Source organism: Engystomops pustulosus, chromosome 6 (assembly GCF_040894005.1).
Source record: "Engystomops pustulosus chromosome 6, aEngPut4.maternal, whole genome shotgun sequence".
Classification (NCBI taxonomy): Eukaryota; Metazoa; Chordata; class Amphibia; order Anura; family Leptodactylidae; genus Engystomops; species Engystomops pustulosus.
Window position 1 is genome coordinate 97162099 of NC_092416.1, and position 21707 is coordinate 97183805.

Below are 21707 nucleotides of genomic sequence, written 5' to 3' on the forward strand. Positions count from 1 at the left end.
CAGTGGCCTCCGATTACAAATGAAATATCCCAGCAGTGGTTTCCTTCCCTAATAAAATACCAAGCAGTGGCCTCACTTCACTAATAAAATACCCAGCAGTGGCCTCCCCTCAATACTAAAATGCCCTGAAACGCCCTTCCTTCACTGATAACATGTCCAGAAGCAGCCTCCCTTCACTAATAACATGTCCAGAAGCGGCCTCACTTCACTAATAAAATGTCCAACAGTGGCCGCCCTCATAAAATAAATTTCCCAGAAGCGGCATTCTTTCACTAATAACATGTCCAGCAGAGGCCTACCTTTACTAATAAAAATCATAACAGCGGCCACACTTCAAAAATAAAATACCTAGGAGCAGCTTTCCTTTACTAATAAACTACCCAGCAGTTGCTTCCATTCACTAATAAATTACCCAGCAGCGGTCTCCCTTCACTAAAAACATGTCTGACAGTGGCCTTGCTAATAAAATACCCAGCAGGAGCCTCCCTTCACTAATAAAATACCCAGCAGTGGCTTCTCTTCATTAATTAAATACCCAGCAGTGGCCTCCCTTCACTAATAACATGTCCAGCAGTGGCCTCCCTTTAAAAATAAAATATACAGCAGTGGCCTCCCCTAATAAAATGTCCAACAGTGGCCTCTCTTCACTAATAAATTAAACAACAGCGGCCTCCATTCACGAATAAAATGTCCTGCAGGAGCATCTCTTCACTAATAACATGTCTGGCAGTGGCCTTTCTTCACTATTAAAATGCCCAGCCATACCCTGCCTTCACTAAATCAACCCAGCAGCAGCCTCCCTGCCCTAATAAAATATACACCGGCAGCCTCCCATTCCAAAAAAAAAAGTCCCAGCAGCTGCATCCATTCACTAATAAAATGTCCAGCAGTGACCTCCCTTCACAAATAAAATGTCCATAAGTGTCATCCCTTCACTAAGAACATGTCCATCAGCAGCCTCCCTTCACTAATAACATGTACAGCAACAACATCCCTTCAATAATAAATTACACAGCAGCGGCCTCCCTTCAGAAAATAAAATGTCCAGCAGTGGCTTCGATTCACTAATAAAATGTCCAGCTGCAGCCGCCTTTCACTAATAACATGTTCAGCAGCGGGCTCCCTTTACTAATGGCATGTCCAGCAGCTGCCTCCTTTCACTAATAAAATGTCCAACAGCAGTGACATCCCTTCACTAATAACATGTCAAGCAGCGGCCTACCTTCTCTAATAAAATGCCCAGACAAGACCTCCCTTCACTAAAAATAAAATAACCAGCAGCGGCCTCCCTTCACTGACAAAATACACATCGGCAGCCTCCAATTACAAATAAAATGTCCCAGCAGTGGCTTCTTTTCACTAGTGAAATGTACATCAGTGTCATCCCTTCACTAATAACATGTCCAGCAGCAGCCGCACTTATAGAATGTGCTGCACTGAAGTCCATTCACTAATAATATGTCAAGCAGTGGCCTCTCTTCACTAATAAAATGCCCAGCCTTAACCTCCCTTCACTGATAAAATAACCAGCCGTGGCCTCCTTTCACTAATAAAATGGCAAGCAGCAGCCTCTCTTCACTAATAGAATGCCTACCCATAAAATTCCTTCACTAATAAAATACCCAGCAGCGACTCCTTCACTGAAAAAATGCCACAGCAATGGCCTCCCTGCCCTAAAAAATACCTCCAATTACAAATAAAATGTCCCAGTAGTGGCCTCCCTTCACTAATGAAATTCCTAGCAGTGGCCTCCCTTCACTAATAAAATGTCCATAAGTGTCATCCCTTCACTAATAAAATGTCCAGCAGCTACCTCCCTTCACTAATAACATGGCATGCAGCGGCCTCCCTTCATTAATAAAATGCCCAGCCATAACCCTCCTTCACTAATAAAATATCCAGCAGCGACCTCCCTTCGCTGAAAAAATTCCCTACCCTATTAAAATACACACCAACAGCCTCTCTTTACAAATCAAATGTCCCAGCAGTGGCCTCCCTTCACTAATGAAATGGCCTGCAGTGGCCTCCCTTCACTAACAACAAGTCCATCAGCAGCCTCTCTTCACTAATAAAATCTCCAGCAGCCACCCCCTTCACTAATAAATTACACATCAGTGGCCTTCCCTCACAAATAACATTCCAACAGTGGCCTCTCTTCACTAATAACATGTCTAGTAGTGGTTCTCCCTCACTAATAAAATGCCCAGCAGCAACCCGCTTCACTAATAACATGTCCAGCAGTGGCATCCCTTTACTAATAAAATGTTCAGCAGTAGCCTGTCTTCACTAATAACATGTCTAGTAGTGGCTCTCCCTCATTAATAAAATGCCCAGCAGCAACCCCCCTTCACTAATAATATGTCCAGCAGTGGCCTCCCTTCACTAATAAAATGCCCAGCAGTGGCCTCACTTCAATAGTAAATTTTCAACAGCAGCCGCCTTTCACTAGTAACATGTCCAGCAGCGGCCTCCCTTTACTAATAGCATGTCCAGCAGCAGCCTACCTTCACTAATAAAATGTCCAACAGCAGCCTCCCTTCACTAATAAAATGTCCAACAGCAGCTGCACTAATAAAATGTGCAGCAGTGACCTCCCTTTACTAATAACATGTCCAACAGTGGCCTCCCTTCACTATCAAAAATGTCCAACCGCAGCCTCCTTTTTCTAATAACATGTCCAGCAGTGGCTTCCCTTCACTATCAAAAATGTCCAGCCGCAGCCTGCTTTTTCTAATAACATGTCCAGCAGTGGTTTCCCTTCACAAAGAAAATGTCCAGCAGCGACCTCCTATCACTAATAAAATGTACAGCAGTGGCCTACCCTCACTAATAACATTTCCAGCAGCGGCCTATCTACACTAATAAAATGTCCAGCAGCAATCTCCCTTCAATAATAACATACCTAACAGCCTCCCTTCACTAATGACATATCCAGCAATGGCCTCCCTTTACAAATAAAATGTACAGCAGTGGCTTCCCCTAATAAAATGCCCAGCATTGGCCTCTCTTCACTAATAAATTACACAGCAGCGACCTCCCTTCACAAATAAAATGTCCCGTAGCAGCCTCCCTTCACTAATATCATGTCCAGCAGTGACCTCCCTTCACTAATAAAATGTCCAACAGCATCCACACTCATAAAATAAAATGTGCAGCAGTGACCTCCCTTCACTATTAAAATGCCTGGTCATAACCTCCCTTCACTAACAAAACCCAGCAGCAACCTTCCTCCCATAATAAAATACACACCAGCAGCCTCCCATTACAAAAAGAAATGTCTCAGCATTGGCCTCCCTTCACTAATCAAATGTCCAGCAGTGACCTCCCTTCACAAATAAAATGTCCATAAGTGTCATCCCTTCACTAAGAACATGTCCATAAGCAGCCTCCCTTCACTAATGACATGTCAAGAAGTGGTCTCCCTTCACTGATAAAATACACACAGGAAGCCTCCCATTACAAATAAAATGCCCCTACAGTGGCTTCCTTTACTAATTGACATGTCCAGCAGTGTCATACCTTCACTAAAAACATGTCCATCACCAGCCTCCCTTCACTGATAGCATGTTCCAGCACTGGACTCCCTTCACTAATAGAATGCCCAGCAGCAACTTCCCTTCACTTATATCATGTCCAGCAGTGGCCTCCCTTTACTAATAAAATGACCAGCAGTGACCTCTTTTCACTAACAAAAATGTCTAGCCACAGCCTCCCTTCACTAATAACATGTCCAGAAGTGACCTCCCTTTTACTAACAACATTTCCAACAGCAACCTCCCTTCACGAAGGAAATGTCCAGCAGCGGCTTCCTCTCTCTAATAACATGTCCATTAGCGACCTCCCTTCACTAACATCATGTCCAGCAGTGGCCTCCCTTTACTATTACAATGTCCAAGCAGAGGCCTCCCTTCACTAATAAGATGTCCAGCAGCGGCCTCTCTTCACTTATTATATGTACAGCAGTGGCCTCCCCTCACTAATAAAATGTCCGTCAGTGGTCTTCCTTCTCTAATAAAATATACAGCAGTGGCCTCTCTTCACTAATAAAATACCCAGAGGTTGCCTTCCTTCACTAAAAGAATGCCTAGCAGCGGCCTCCCTTCGCCAATAAAATACCCAGAAGCAGCCTCTGTTCACTAATAATATTGCCAGCAATGGCCTTCCTTCACTGATAAAATACCCAGGAGAGGCCTCCGTTCACTATTAACATGTCCAGCAATGGCCTCCCTTCACTAATAAAATACCCATTATTCTCAGCAGCGTCCTCCCTGACTTACACTTAATAAATATGCCTTCTCTAATTTAAATACCAATTCAACTTGAATTCAATTCAATACCAAAGAACCATCCCATACAACCTATTGGGGGTCATTTACTAAGGCGATCGGATTTTGGCGCATTGGCGCCGGCATGCATGCGACGGAAATCGGGGGGCGTGGCCGAACAAAAACCCGAAGGATTCGGAAAAACCGCCGCATTTAAAAAAAAAATGTGTCACGAAAATTGCACTTACCTTCACTCAGCCCGGCTCGGTGTATCCCAGTGCGTTCCGATGCTCTTCAGCGCAGCAGCGCCACCTGGTGGACGTCGGAGGTATTACCATAATAAATCCCGGCCGGACCCGAATCAAGTGCAGAGAACGCGCCGCTGGATCGCGAATGGGCCAGGTAAGTAAAAATGCCCCATTGTGTATGTAACCGTGGGAATGCCTGTATATGCTATGTGTAAAATATGCCTGTCAGTATATACTAGATTTCAACTTATATATGTGTACAAGTAAATATTTGCATTTAATTAACAAGTTTTATTTATTACATGGATTCATAATAGATTCATAAACATTGTATTTTATTACATTCTTAAACTATGGGTCAGGACTACGCAATCCTCTGCCTCATACACTGAAGATCAAAATATCCTGAATGTCTTGGTCAGTGCGTAGTCCTCTTTGACTATATCCAAACCAAAAAAAATAGCAGTATTTTAAGCATATTTAAAAAATTGTATATATTCTAAAGCACACTTATGACAATTAGAGAACACTTTCAGGGTGCAGTCACATGTCGCATTTGACACATGAGTTCAAAAAACGCATTGCAACAGCTGAATAGATATTTGCCTAACTAAACAGCTGTTAACACAAGCTGCTACAAAACAAAATCGTTACTGCATTGTTAATCGCGAGATCACGCTGTATTCCGTGTGCTGCCAGGGACAAGCGGCTGCGCGCACTCGGCACTGCAGAAACATGATGCCGGGAGCGCGCAGCCGCTGCTCAGCGCGCTCTCACCCTTAGCTGAGTCTCTTAGCTGACACCATCCGACGCTGATTGGATGGTGTCAGAATATTTTAGCATACTCACACCCCCCCACCCGTGCTGCAGCTCCTCCTTTCTGACGATACAGACCTCGGAATCGTCAGATCACGGGGGGCATATCTCGGGAACGGAGGGGGCTAGAACGAAAATTCCAAGTGCCCCAGAATCATGATACTAGCGCCTACATGCCGTTATGTTTAGTTTGGGAAGTCTGGGGTGGTGACAGGTCCTCTTTAAACATTGCTGCTGAAATTGCTCACCAGTTCAGCACTGAACAAGGTAAGGAAATATTATAGTGTCACAATGTGGACTGAAAACCTACTCTGCATTGACGAAACCTCTAATTAGCAGAAAGAATCAAAAAACTAGACTAATCTTTGCTGAGGAATATGTTGTGTGGACAGAGGAGAAGCGGTCCACAGTTCATTTTAGCAATTAAAACAAATTAAATGTATTTGGATGATGGGAAACAATGGGGCACATTTACTTACCTGTCCACGTCGAGATCCCTGATCTGGAATGTCCTACGATTGTGGATTGTGCCGTGATTCACTACGAACATGCGCCTGATATCCTGCATGTGTCACCTTTTTCCCGGTGTATGTAAGTGCAGTGGTTGTGACACAATTTGAATATTAAATCCCGCGCTCAGTCCGAATCAGTCAGATCGTCCAAGGCCCCCCCCCCATTTCTGTCATATGAAAGCCATCACGATTGCGCCAAAATCCGATCGTGTGTGACACAATCCCCTTCTAAATATCTCTCACAGCCGTGCGAAACCTGAAAATTTCTAAAATCCGCCGAAAGTGCGTTCCACGGGACCCTTAGTAAAAAAGCCGCATTATGTTCATCAACAAACTGGGTTAAGACTGCATCCACGGGGTGCAAAGAAGTCAGTAAAAGGCGGAGGAGGGAGTGTCATGGTTTGGGGAATGTTTTCTGCAGCAGGAGTTGGACCTCTCATACAGCTCATGGGAGTGAACGTAAGTGTGTATCAGAACTTTCTTCACAAATGATTCCTTTCTACTGTTATTCACTCAATCAGACTGGAATTTTCATGCAGGACAATGCACCTTCCACACGGAAAAATGGATAAAACTTAGAAAAACATTCGATTTCTTGAAATAGAAAACATTGACAGACGAGAGTCCTGATCTAAAACCAATAGAAGACCTATTGAAAATGCTTGGTGACAAAGTTATGGCCAAGAAATCCACATCAGTCACAGAACTGTGGAAAAAACTGGAAGAAGTATGGACCATAATTACAGCGAGCAGTGTGAGAGACTAGTGATGTCCTGTTGACTAGTGATGTCCTTGACTAGTGATGTCTATTGATTGGTAACTGTTGTAATCTTTAGAAAATGTAGTTTTCTGTCTCACAGTCGTTACTGTTCTCTAAGTATGGTCATCACATTTTTTTTAAAGGTTTTATGTTATATACAGAGTTATTTTGTAACACTGTTAGCATGTTGTACCCCTTACAAATCTTTCAAACGTTGATCAATGTAGATTAGATTGTTTATGAAAAAAGTGATCATACTCTTTTCAGTTTAAATCTCCAATATATGTATATCCTTTTCCTAACTGAACAAAAAGACAACAATCAATCATCAGATGTTTTTCTTAAAAATAACATTTTACCTACTTAATTACAAAAAAACTAAAAAATTTTTTTAACATGTTTTAATCTTTGGTCAGATGAGATCAATAAGTGAAACATATTAAAAGGGTAACAATAAAAAAGTTACATTTTTACATAAATTCTAAAGTGAAGGATACAAATCTATTAAGCCAGGCTATGATACAGACTATTATGAGTTTACAATAGCAGAATCAAAAGATATTTTTTTGTTTCACATCTTCCACAACACTAGCCTGTAGCAATATAGCTAGAAACATGGAATCCTTAAAAAAATGACAATTGCAACTATTAATTGTTAGAAAGTTATCATAAGTATAGGAAGAATAACTACAGGAGATATACAAAGAAAAAGGGAAGATATAGTACAAGAGAAGATAACTACATTGTAAATACAACCACAACAATTAGGAGAAGCTAAACAGCAAAGTGAAATATGATTCCAAGAATTTGAAGAAGAAGTGCTGTGGTTCAGGTACTTACGCTTTCCTGTGGAGAGACTTCGGTTATATCCAACAGGGCTGAAATACTCAAAGATGAAAACAGTCACAGCGACCACTGTGAGACACATGACAAACATCATGACCCAAACGGCAGGGCTGTACGGCTCTGTAAAAGAGGATGAGACTCTTGAGAATGGAAACAATCAAATATAAATAAAAAGCATATACCAGAATCCTGAAAACTATTTAGTCACCTTCTTTACAACTATCGTCTAACTCTTCATGTTATCGACTTGCAGATGAAAGTCCACAAGCATTACTATTATTTTATGATTCCATTTACTTAACAAACTATGCAAACTGATTATTGCCACCTCAATTTACACCTCATGCATGTGGAGCAGGTTTTACGAAGTAATGAAGAAAAAATAAAAATACATAAAGTTTACATAATGCTAAAATTAAAAATGTGTTAAAATAAATTATGCAAATCTGGTGTTGCCAGAATTGTACAGACCAGTACATTTATCAAAAACTGTGAAAACTGTACTATGTGCAGTTTGCCTGTGGAGCGTGCAGGGAGCGCCAGATACATGAATTGTGGTGCACGGTCATCATGAATCAAGTGCCCTCTGCACTGCTCCAGCAGAAAGTACCATTTTTCTGGTGCACTTTGTTCATGTTGAAGTATTGTGTTGCAGACACAATTTTGGTGCACGTCGGAGAGATTTGTGGCGCACAGTCCGAGTAAGCAATAACACGGCCCTTTAAGTGCACATTTTTTCTGTCTTATCAGACACACAAAACTGGCCAGACACTTTATAAATACATTTGCAAGCAGTTCGCATGTTCTTTCTACTGCAAAGTCAGACAGAAATCTGATGCAAACTTAACATAAATGTGGGCCAAAATGTGTTTTCATACCGAAATGTGATTATCGATATTTCTATGTGGGTTTTGATAAGGAAAGAAATTGAAAGTTTTTTTTTTTTAACTCTTGCGGTCTACTTTAATAGACTTTAGACTTGCGGTAGCCGAAAAAGTGAATGGTACTCGCACCTTTTTTGTTGCTTCTTCTTGCCATTCACTTTTTCTACTACTGCAAGTCTTATTGGATATTTATTCATAAAAAGAGCACAGCCTCTGAAGCCCCCAGTCTCCAAGTTTGAAGTAAAGCTGTCATTAAGCAGTTTCGTCCATGTGTTTTTTCTTGCATAAATGAATTATGATAGACTTTAGCTTGGGATTCTCTTTTAATGGTTTGTTTTCCAATTAATCTCTAGTCCACTAGGAAAAATGTTTCTTTATAGTTTGTGATAAAAGCACCAGGAAATTAAATAAGATCTGCTGTTCTGCAAAGCAGAATATCCTCTTCCATTACTCTCCATCTTGTCTGGTTCACTACTGCCACAAAGGCAGACTTATACCAATACAGGAACTATTGGAACAAAACTCTAAGCAGCAGACTTTACAATTTCAGTATGATACATATTGCTATTCACCACCCCTCTTCCTCATTTTCCTCTAAATATAAGAAAGCCGAATGTACATTTTTGTACAAATTGTTCCCTAGTTCAATTGTTCAATTGACACCAAGTCCTGCATTGCAAACATTTTCATCCAGTATATTAAGCCTTAGCAAAATTGCAAATTTTGGGTTACAGATATTTAAAAAAAATCTATCCAAGTAATGAGTTGATGTGAGATAATAAAGGCCCATAAATGTGGCCAAAGAATTAAATAATCTCCAAAAAAGGTGAGAAATACAATAACTATAGTGTAACACAAATAAATGGCTTGCACACACTACAGTGTAAGTGTAAGAGTCATAAAAGCAAAAAACACGGCCAGTGATAAACAAATCAATAACATTAAAGCAGACTGAAAGCTAATGTGACAAAAGAGAAGACATACTATTACCTGGCGTGAACCCCAATACGCGTTTCAACCGCAGCAGGTCTTTGTCAAGGGATCTCTGCTGCAGTTGACCTGGTGTGGTTGAAACTCGTGTCGGGGAGCACGCCAGGTAATAGTATGTCCTCTTTTTTGTCACATTAGCTTTCAGTCTGCTATAATGTTATTGATTTATTTATCACTGGCCGTGTTTTTTGCTTTTGTGACTCTTACACTTACACTGTAGTGTGTGTAAGCCATTTATTTGTGTTACACTATAATTATTGTATTTCCCACCTTTTTTTGGAGATTATTTAATTCTTTGGCCACATTTATGGGCCTTTATTACCTCACATCATCTCCTTATATCACGTGTTTATAGGACATATTACCTGGCGTGCTTTATGTATCCATTAATGTGCCCATTAATAAATATTAATATTCTTCGTATTTGTATTGCAGCCTTGGTTTTCATTTCCTCTTTTTCCTTGTTTTTGACATTTTCTGTTGATCATTAAGAGGCTTTCTCTTGGCTTTTCTGGTAAACACCATTGTCGCTAGACTTATCTATTATTGTATGTTTTTTTCTTGTTTATGAATGTGAACTGTTGTAATGTAGCGTATGTATAATTTGCTCATAAAGTTGTAAAGGTAGCAGTAGTTTCTACATGTCAAGATCACAAACCCTGAAAGGAACACAAAACTAAGAAAAGAATCTTTGCTACAGACAGGGCAGGACCTCTACTCCAGCTAGTTGTCTTACAGCTGGACACAGGCTTGTAAAAAGGAAAAGAGGGTTCGGCTGTCTATGAACAAATTAGAGTATTCACTGTTTTAAATAGTTAGAAGAATAAAAGTATGTTTTAATAAAAGCAGGATCAAATGAAATAAGAAGTTTAAGGCAGAGATTAATAATTTTGTGATATTGCATTATCTGTGGGAAGTATACAAAAACCTTCACAAACTATTGTTGTAGACAGTAAAATACCCTCAGTAGAAGATAGAATTAAACTTTGCCTGTTTCTTTCAATGGAAAATTACATTTTATACTGATAAGGCATAAAGTATTAAAGATCCCTTTTGTGTCATGGCAGGTCCTCATAAGTCTGAATTGATATTTTATAGAATTTCTCCCACTCTTTCACAATGAATGAGAATATCTCAACATTCAACATGGATTTGTAAAAGGTATTTCTCTAAATCTCATTAATTTTTATATACAACAATATGTCCTATTTTATAAGGCCTGGATCGGATCCTGGGAGTAGCATACAGCCGAGTGTAGAAGGGAGGGGGAGTGAGCACTCCTCACCCCTCCCCTCTCCATTGAAAGCCAACCAGCTTGGTCACAGTGCAGTGAAATACATTGGGGCAGATTTACTTACCCGGCCCATTCGCGATCCAGCGGTGCGTTCTCTGCGGTGGATTCAGGTCCGGCCAGGATTTATTAAGGTAGTTCCTCCGCTGCGCTGAAGAGCATCGGAACACACCGAGCCGGGCTGATTGAAGGTAAGTGCAATTTTCGCAACACATTTTTAAAAAAAATGCAGATTTCAGTCACGTGCATGCCGGCGCCGATGCGCCACAATCCGATCACGTGCGCCAAAATCCCAGGGCAATTCAGGGGAAATCGTCGCAAATCGGAAATATTCGGGTAACACGTCGGGAAAACGCGAGTTGGCCCCTTAGTAAATGACCCCCATTGTGCTCACTGCACCATTGCCTGGTGCAATAGACTTCAATTACTGCCATGTGAATAAGGCTACAATTCATGTGGCCAGATCAATGCCACAGTTATGGCCTTGAGAATAAGGCCCTATACATTGTTGTTTTTGCCCATTCTCCAAATTTTAGATATACTGTATTCTGTACCATGAAAAAGTATATATGAAATAGAATTAAAAGCTGCACACTTATTTTCAGAAATGCAGATTAATCTAAAGTAGCATAGTACAATGATATATTGAAATTCTGCTACTCATTAAAATATTACTTTCCAACATAGAATAAATGATGCAATAATGGCACGTGGGATTTCAGTGCATTCTCATTCTCTTGCTCAATTATTCTAGTTGCTCAATCTGATATAGATTAAACTAGTAATTTAGCTGATGTATATAATGAAAGGCATCCTGCAATTGAATGCATGCCATTAGCTCCTGTACATCACTGTAAGGGTTGCATAGAAGATCTCATATAAATCTAATTCCCCCATAGTGCTGATCCAGAGTCACTGACATGTTGCTAGGTATCTAGGATGTAGATAAAATAAAAAAGAACTCCAGGTTTTTTTCTTCCTCACAATATTAGCATATTTGACCTTGGAGGGCAGAAGGTAAGTATTTTTCATCTGTTTCATCTGCATGACTTCTGAAATATTAATATGCCATATACATTGAATATATTTAACAAGCAATAAAATTATTGTGAGAGAATCAAATGATATATTATAGTACAGTTCTGCTCAGTTGTGCAGTGAACATTAGATATCATAACCACCCATATAACAGTGATCAAATGTGATGTCACCAATAAAGTACACAATAACACATAATTGTATGTCATTTGTATTTAAATAGGAGAGTATGTAGCGTCTGCGCAAAACTGCATGTCATTCTGTGTAGTCTTTAGCATCCAACGGAATATCTATCTGCCTACTTTGAAATAAAGTGAAGGACTGATTCCCTGGTGACGACCAGGTTTAATTGGACATTTTACTTGTTTGGCTGTTGCACCCCAGGATTCCTCGAGTACCTCCTATTTACTGACATACCTGACACACTGACAAACATATGGCAGCGTTTCTTGTGACCTCTCCTGTTCTATTATAGGTAGATGCCGAGATTCACTACCAGCGAGGGCAGATATCATACATCTGTCGCTTCCCCGATCAGGTATCCCGGAGTTCATGCCGGAGTTCATGTTCTTCTTCCCGGTGCATGTAAGTGCTTGGCTTGTGACACAATTTAAATGTTAAGTCCGGTGCTTAGTCCGAATCAGTCAGACCGCATGAAAGCTGGTGTTGGCGCGAGGTACCTACTATGGGTTTGTTATTGTTGATGAACTGTATTGTTTGCATTGTTATGTCTTTGTATTTATCTGTTGTTTTTTATATGTTTGCTGAAATTACAAGAATTTTCTCTTTGAAGATCAATAAAGTTGTATCGATTTATCTATCTCCATCACAGGTTTCAGTTATAATATTCTGTAAAATACAGAATACTAATGGTAAATGGAAGCATGGTGGAAGGAATACATCAGTTCATGCAAGTCTATGGGAATATAAGGGCTTTCATTTACCATTAGTGTTTGGTTAATATATGCTTTTCCAGAACTGGAGAGTTTAAGGTAAACAACGACAGAGGTGTGAACAAAGTCTAATTTAATTTAGAAGAATTTTTGGAATTTTTTTTAAACAAATCTGACATGTATGAAGATACCATTAGAGTATATAGCCAGCCTGCCCCCCTGTCTAAAGCCATCCCCCCCAGTATATAGCCAGCAGGCCAGCAGTATATAACCAGCTCGCCACTGAAAGTATAAAGTCAGCCTGCCCACCCCAGTATGCAGCCAGCCCCCAGTATATAGCCAGCCTGCCCCCCCCCCCCACAGTATACAGCTAGCCAGTCCCTTACCCAGCCCAGCACACAGTCCGCTTGCCTACGCCATAGTCTGTTTGCAGCCATTGTGCACGGAGCTGTCACTGACTGCCAGACTGCATCAAGTAGCAGAGCTGCGGGGAAGTGTCGGAAAGGTGAAAAAGTGGTTTATTATTTTTAGACCGGCTCAACCAGTCCCAGACAGGCCCTGCACCAGCCCCAGACCAGTCGGCCCACTGGGATTCCCCCCGGTGGCTTATATGGCCAGTACGCCCCTGCATTTGATTTTTTTTTTTCAAAATTCCAGCAAACATGGTGGAAATACTGAACAAAATCACTTGCTGCAAAATCACCAGCTAAGGTGTTGGAATTTATAGAAGGCACTAAGTCTTATACAATAAGATTCCTAGCATCAAAACAGCATAATGTGATATTATAAACTCAACAGCCATAATAACACTTTTGAATTACTAATAAATTAATTACACTCCTTATAAGGTCAATTGAGGGCTTTTATTTCATCTTCACTATTTACCAGGAACACAACTATTGCTACTACTTCTCTACCTTAATTAAAATTCTGAAGTATAAGCTGCAGATAAGTAGTAGAGGAGAACACACATTTTTATTATTATTGAAGTAAAATGAGAATTAAGGCTATAGTGGTTATTGGTTAATAACAATTTTAGCTTCTATTGCACTGACTACAATTTATCTAAAACAGCCTCTTACTTCTATGTGAATACACAGTTTATGTTGTTGTGTGCCAGGATTATGTAAGAAATAGACATGTATGTTGTCTTAAAGGAAACCTACCATTTCAAATGGTAGGTGTAAGCTGTAAACACCGAGCACCAGCTCAGGGTGAGCTGGTGCCGGTGCTTAGTTTCGTTAGTGTTAAAACCGCGTTATCGCGGTTTTAACACTTTTTAAACTTTATAGCAGAAACTGCTTCGGCGCTGCGTGCGCGCGCCTACATAGGAAATGCCGCAGGCGTTGCGCGCGCACGGTCGTGCGCAGCGCCGAAACAACTTCTGCTATAAAGTTTAAAAAGTGTTAAAACCGCGATACCGCAGTTTTAACACTAACGAGTCTAAGCACCGGCACCAGCTCACCCTGAGCTGGTCCTCGGTGTTTACAGCTTACACCTACCATTTGAAATGGTAGGTTTCCTTTAATATTGTGCCCCCTTAACTTCAATTGCACCTTACTGTATCTACATATGTTTCGGATTCAGAAGAAGAGCACTAATACTTTTTTTCGAATTCCATAAAAATTTTAAAAAGTGTATTTTTCCCCCATATTACATAGAAATTGTGGGTTTGTATGGAACAAGACACAGTTGCACATGGCTGATGGCTTCACATTGGCTTCTATGCCATGTTTTAGCTCTGCCTCCATGCAATGCACTTGTGCCTTGTGCCTAAAGGCTGAATGTCCATTAAATACTAACAACATGGTAACAACTCTGCTTACAACATGTACTGAAATTGTATATAACTATTTTTGATAGAATTCCAATCAGCCATGACTTTTCAAAAATGTGCTGAAAAACGTCCCCTCGGCTTATAGAGTCAATACTTAAAGTGTAACCGTCATTTCAAAAAACTTTTGATATGTTGTAGGGCAGGTAATTTTAAGCCCTTTTGCAATTGGATTAGTTACCCGAATCTTGCTCCTTCCTCTTGTATTCTGCAGCGTTCCCCTAGATGGCAGTGACTGCTCATATAGCTGTTACTATGGACATTCCGTCTTCATAAAGAAGACTACGGGCAGGAGACAAGCCCCCATCCCCCTCCCTCCAATCAGCTGATCACCTCATGTCTCACTGCCCCAGCACTCAGCCATGTGCAGGGAGAAGACCTCACTAATATAGTGACCAAACACCTAAACACATATCTCGCCTCAGCTTCCCCTACACCTGTATACTGTATAACAAATAATCCACACAGACAGAAACTGCAGCCCCCCTCCCCCCATCACCTCACACACACAGGAAATGGCAGGAGACTCTCTCCAAGTCTACAAGCTGTGCCCTCATGTGCTGTGCTGGAGTGTTACTTAGGTAGGTAGACAGACATGGACATGGACATGGATAGATAGATAGATAGATAGATAGAAGATACATAGGATATAGATAGATATGAGATGGATAGTATATACATAGATAGATAGATAGATAGATAGATAGATAGATAGATAGATAGATACATAGATAGATATGAGATAGATAGATAGATATAAGATACATAGGATATAGATAGATAGATATGAGATGGATAGTTTATACATAGATAGATAGATAGATAGATAGATAGATAGATAGATAGATAGATAGATAGATAGATATGAGATAGATAGATAGATAGATAGATATGAGATAGATAGATAGATAGATAGATAGATATGAGATAGATAGATAGATAGATAGATAGATAGATAGATAGATAGATAGATAGGAGATAAATAGACATTAGATAGGATATGTGCAGCGCTGTTCCCCCCATGTCCGCGCGTCTCGTCTTCTGACTTCCAGGCTTCTCTTATGTCTTCTGTAAGATCGTGCTGGGCGCCGCCATTGTTGTCGCCCGGGAGAGTACATTGGCGGCGCCCAGCACGATCTTACAGAAGACAGAAGAGAAGCCTGGAAGTCAGAAGACATTGGGGGAGCAACACTGCACATCGGGGCCACTGGAGGATGAGTATATAAGTTTATTATTTTTTTAAATTCTGGGCAAGCTGTATACTACTGGGGGCAAGCTGTATACTACTGGGGACTGGCTGTATACTACTGGGGACTGGCTGTATACTACTGGGGGCAAGCTGTATACTACTGGGGACTGGCTGTATACTACTGGGGGCAAGCTGTATACTACTGGGGACTGGCTGTATACTACTGGGGGCAAGCTGTATACTACTGGGGGCAAGCTGTATACTACTGGGGCAAGCTGTATACTACTGGGGACTGGCTGTATACTACTGGGGGCAAGCTGTATACTACTGGGGGCAAGCTGTATTCTACGGGGGCAAGCTGTATACTACTGGGGACTGGCTGTATACTACTCAGGGCAAGCTGTATACTACTGGGGACTGGCTGTATACTACTGAAGGCAAGCTGTATACTACTGGGGGCAAGCTGTATACTACTGGGGACTGGCTGTATACTACTGGGGACTGGCTGTATACTACTGGGGGCAATCTGTATACTACTGGGGACTGGCTGTATACTACTGGGGGCAAGCTGTATACTACTGGGGGCAAGCTGTATACTACTGGGGGCAAGCTGTATTCTACGGGGGCAAGCTGTATACTACTGGGGGCTGGCTGTATACTACTCGGGGCAAGCTGTATACTACTGGGGACTGGCTGTATACTACTGAAGGCAAGCTGTATACTACTGGGGGCAAGCTGTATACTACTGGGGGCAAGCTGTATAATACTGGGGACTGGCTGTATACTACTGGGGACTGGCTGTATACTACTGGGGACTGGCTGTATACTACTGGGGGCAAGCTGTGTTCTACTGGGGGCAATCTGTATACTACTGGGGGCAGGCTGTATACTACTGGGGGCAGGCTGTATACTACTGGGGGCAGACTGTATACTACTGGGGCAATCTGTATACTACTGGGGGCAAGCTGTATACTACTGGGGACTGGCTGTATACTACTGGGGACTGGCTGTATACTACTAGGGGCAAGCTGTATACTACTGGGGGCAAGCTGTATACTACTGGGGGCAAGCTGGGCTGTCTTTATACTACTGGGGGCAGGCTGTATACTACTGGGGACAAGCTAAGCTGGCTGTATACTACTGGGGGCAGGCTGTATACTACTGGGGGCAAGCTGGGCTGGCTGTATACTGCAGGGGGCAGGCTGTATACTACAGGGGGCTGGCTGTATAGTATAGGGGGCTGGCTATATACTGGGGGGGGGTCTGTGACCAATGCATTTCCCACCCTCGGCCTATACTCGAGTCAATAGGTTTTGCCAGTTTTTCGTGGTAAAATTAGGGGTCTTGGCTTATACTCGGGTAGGCTTATACTCGAGTATATGTGTTTTTAACTGAACTAATTGTAAAACTGTAAGTTATAAATATTTTAGTAGTATTACAAGTCTGCACCAAACCTAGAAAATATTGGAAGCAAGCAGTTATTGGTAATGTTTTTAAATATTGTTTAATATTATTATCATTATTATTTATTTACTTATCTATCCCTTTATTTCTTTTCATTCATTTCCTATCATTTCATTTCATACTATGTTATACACCTCATGAATTACATCACTTAAAGTTTGATCACCCCACTCTTTATTTTCAGTTTATTATCAATGTGCTACTTTCCCGTTCTTTTTATCTGACAGCTCTGCAAAACCTGCAAATGGGATTTCACAGCATACAATCAAGCTCAGAAAATAAAATTGTAGTAAAAAGTTACAGCAGGCGCTCAATATTATTCATTGTCGATTTTCTAAAGCACAATTCGGGTGACTAGAACAAAGCTGTACAATTCACTGCTACGTAGTGCTAGTATACTGAGCCACGTATACAATGAAGGTGTGATAGTGATTTGAGTACTGGAACTGGTTACAACAGTTGATCAACAAGAATCAGAGCTCAATCAGTCTTATATTGATGCCCTGTGTTCACATTCAAGGCTTTATTATTGTGCATTGCTAAGAATTATAATAACATATTAATAAAGAGAACTCAGATTTCCTCTTTATTGAATGTTTGAAATAGGTTTGTCAGATAAAATTATTAAGTACATTTAGAATCCATATGATTTATGCATTGACTGTTGATTTCAAGCTTTGGATTTGCATTTTATTCTGCATTGAGATTATAAAGACACAACAGCAAACAGCTTACCCAGAGTGACGTTATTTTCCATCATAGCACTATTAAGTGGCTAATTTTATATTCCTATAGCTTGTATTCAACTCCAGGACTAAGCCACAAGCTGTCTAGATATTTATGTATAATAGAGTACTTATTGTGTGCTGTGGGGAGATATTAAGCTTATTACTAAAGAGATTTGATTAAAAATAAAGGTCAGTAACGTATAAGTAATGGAAAGACATATCACCATGTGGTATACTAAATGGCTAAATATACAAACTTTCTCGGTCATACTATTTATTGCAAAATTATATCATGCTATAAAGTTTTGGTGTACATTCATGCATTTGTTGTGTCACAACAATCACTGTTTGAATTGGATTTGAGAGTACTATAGCGGTGGGTGGCGCCTCCATGTTTGTTGGGATTGCTGCTTCCTTGATGTCATAGGGGAGTGACAAACGGTTGCCATTCAACCTGGGGTGTTTGTAAGACCCGAGGCAGTATGGCTTCAGCAGATTTGTTACATTGTGCCTTTGTAATTGTGTAAATGTAATGAATGCTATGTAGAAACGCCCTATATTGCAATACAGAAGAAGGAATGATCAGACCATCTAGAGTTAATGTGCCCTATAGAGTCTAAATAATAGTAAGAAAAAATTTTTAAAAAGTAAAAAAATGTAATAAAAAGATAAAAAAGCTAAAAATTCAAATCACCCCCTTTCCCTAGAACTAATGTAAAACTAAATAAACAAACATGTTAGTTATCGTCGCATCCCAAAATACAGGATCTATCAAAATGTAAAAACTGTTATTCCCGCCGGATAACCGCATAATGGAAAATAGCGCCCAAATATCTGAAAAGCCACTTTTACACCATTTTACATCACATAAAAAATGTAATTAAAAGTAATGAAAAGGTTGCACAGTCCTCAAAATAGTAGAAATTCAGCTCATCTTACAAAAAAATGACATCTTAAACAGCTTCGTGCACAAAAGTATGAAAAAGTTATTAGCATCAGAAGATGGCAAAACTATTTTTTAGAACAGCGTAAGCGTGTGCAGGGTGCGCCAAAATTCTGGATTTATTGCGCCCATTTTCCATAAATCTGGCGCTCCCTGCACTGTCCCGACAGAACGTAACACTTTTTTTTTTGGTGCACCTTTAACACAGGGCGTGTGGGACATTTCTGTCAGATTTTGCATGTTACATCTGGCACTTGGTTTGAATAAGCATTGGAATGCCCCCTTCAATACAGAAGTTTGTGTCACATGAAGAATAGTGCAGCTGCTCCACAAAACAGTCCCGTGCAACACAAATGTGGCATGGACACGTCTTAAATGCCTGTGCAAGAAGTTTGCACCTAAAAAAATGTGCAAAGTCCAACAGACCTTACTAATGTGACCCATTGTTTTAATTTTTGAAAATGTATTAAAACACAATAAAACCTATTTATATTTGGTATCAGCATGATCGTACTGAACCAAAAAATACAGTAGACTTTTGAATGACTTTTGATAATTTGAAATGCACAGTAAAAGTTGTAAAAACTGAGCCCAAAAGAAAGTTACACAAATGCATTTCTTTGCCAATTTGACCACATTTGGAATTTTTTTTATAGCTTCTCAGTGCACGGCAGGGAATAATAAATAAGGTCACTGAGAAATAAAATTATGCAGATTGTTATGCAGACAAAAAGCCTTCACACAGCTCTTAAAATGCAAAAAGTTATAGATTTTTGAAGGCGGAGAGTGAAAAATGAACGAAAAACCACAGCGACACAAAGGGATATTTCTGTCTTAACAATTTATTACATATCCATAGGATAAGCCATATGTAGATGATAGATACAATTCGCACATTTCCAATGATTCCTTCGCACAGCTGAGCTGAATGAAGAGAGTAATGCGATTCTCCCTTCAACTCTTTGGGAGTGCTGAAAGGGCCTGATCTTGGCTCTCCAATAGAACTGAATGGAGAGTGGCCATGTGTGCGAGGGACTCTATCAATTCAACCAGGCTGGGGAAAGGAGGTCAGTGGACCTGCATTTCAGAACTAGGTTCAGGACCTAGAAGTGGGACCCTTATCTAACATCTATTTATGACATATCCTGTAGAAAGGTATAAGACTTTAATGTTTTTGGTAAAATGCAACATTGTTTTATGAAAAATAGTTTGAATGTTCATTATGGGTTATTACAAGTAAGATGGTAGGTCATATTATCTAATATACATTAAAAAAATATTAAATACCCTAAGAAAAATATTTGCTCAGATTTAGTTAAATATTGCTATTTCTTATCAAGCTAGTTAATTTATTAAAATATTTTACTAAATCATGCTTTTCTTAATCGGTTAAGGATGTAGCCAGTTTATAGTTTAGTGACAAGACTTGATTTTTAGAATCTGACATTTTCCACTATAATCGGTTATAACTTCGGAACGCTTTAACATATCCAAGTGATTTTCAGATTGTTTTCTTGTGAAACATTGTACTTCATGTAAAATTTAAGTGATAGGTTTTGTGTTTTATTCTGAAAAAAATGGAAATTTGGCAAAAGTTCATAAAAATTCTGCATTCCAAAGAGGAAGTGAAACTACCCAAAAAGCTAGATAACTAACATTTTCGGAGTGTCTGTTTTATACTGGAATGATATTTTATGCATCCTCTCATTTTTCTAGGATGTTATGAGGCTTATAGGATTTTTTTTATTTTCATGAAAATCTGCCAAAACTCACATTTTGAGGGACAACTCAGCTTTCAAGGGACTTTGAAAAGCCTAAATAATAGTAAAACCACATAAATTACCCTACTATAGAAACTAAACCTCTCAACGTATGTAAAATAACTTACCGGTAGTCTATTAACCTTTTAAGTGTTTCACATGGGTAAAAATTTTAGAATTTTTCTGTAAAAAACATTCATTTAGGCCAAAACTTACAGTTTCATAATGGATAAAATGATGAACTCTGCAAAGTTTGATGCCCAATTTCTCCTGAGTGTAGCGATACCCAATATGTGGTGGTAACTGCTGTATGGGAGCACCGCTGGGTATAGAATGAAAGTGGTGCCAGATTTGTATTGCCTCATTGTACAGGCTATAAAATTAAAAATTTTTTGGTAATGTGAACATATGAGGGCTTATTATTTGAGGAGTAAGATACAAAGGGGCTCATTTACTAAGGGTCCGTCGGACACATTTTCGTTGGGTTTCCTGGCGTTTTCCATTTTGAAACGAATTGCCCTAGGATTTTGGCGCACACTACCAGATTTTGGCGCATCTGCGCTGGCTTGCATGCAACAAAAATTGGGGCGGCCGTCGGACAACCCGACGGATTTGGACAACGTGCCGGATTTAACATTTAGAATTGTGTCGCACACACACATGCACTTACAAGCACCGGGATGCAGCAGGTGAAATCCGGCGGACCTCGGAGCAGAAGCGACGGATGCAGGAACTCGGGCACACCAGCTTAGTGAATCGCGGCAGACCCGAATCCTCGTCGGACAACGCACCGTGGGATCGCGACAGGACCGGGTAAATAAATCTGCCCCAATGTATAGATAATTCATTTTGGGTGTCTATAGCTTATTCATGAGATTTTATCAACTATTTAAAGGGGGACACAAACAAAATCATCAATTTTTATTTTAGATTTTTAGCACTTTTTACCCCCGCTCACCGTACTGTAAAGGCAATATTTTATCTTTAATCTCTAGTTCACTTTGATTACATGATCGAAAATCGCATTATTTTTACTATCAACAACTTTTCAGGGGCATAACTTCTGTATTTTTCTGTTGACAAATCTGGTTGAGGGCTTATTTTTTTTTTAAAAGAGTTGTTCTCTTGAGTTGTATCATATTTAAGTACATACATTTTTTTGATCACTTTTTAGAACATCTTTTGTGACGGTATTTGATTTGTATATTACGGGAAGTTTTTCGTGTTTTTTCTTTACGTCGTTCAC

The 21707-nt window shown here is 40.0% G+C and overlaps 1 protein-coding gene across 8 annotated transcripts in view; it reads right to left on the reverse strand.

The window, feature by feature from the left end:
- The window catches only part of GRIN2D (glutamate ionotropic receptor NMDA type subunit 2D), a 688972-nt gene that overhangs the window by 101462 nt on the left and 565803 nt on the right, over positions 1-21707 (reverse strand). For all 8 annotated transcript variants that reach the window (XM_072110452.1, XM_072110450.1, XM_072110451.1 and 5 more), the window contains one exon: positions 7442-7567. In XM_072110452.1, coding sequence (XP_071966553.1) covers positions 7442-7567 — 126 coding nt within the window. The remainder of the gene's footprint in view (positions 1-7441; positions 7568-21707) is intronic.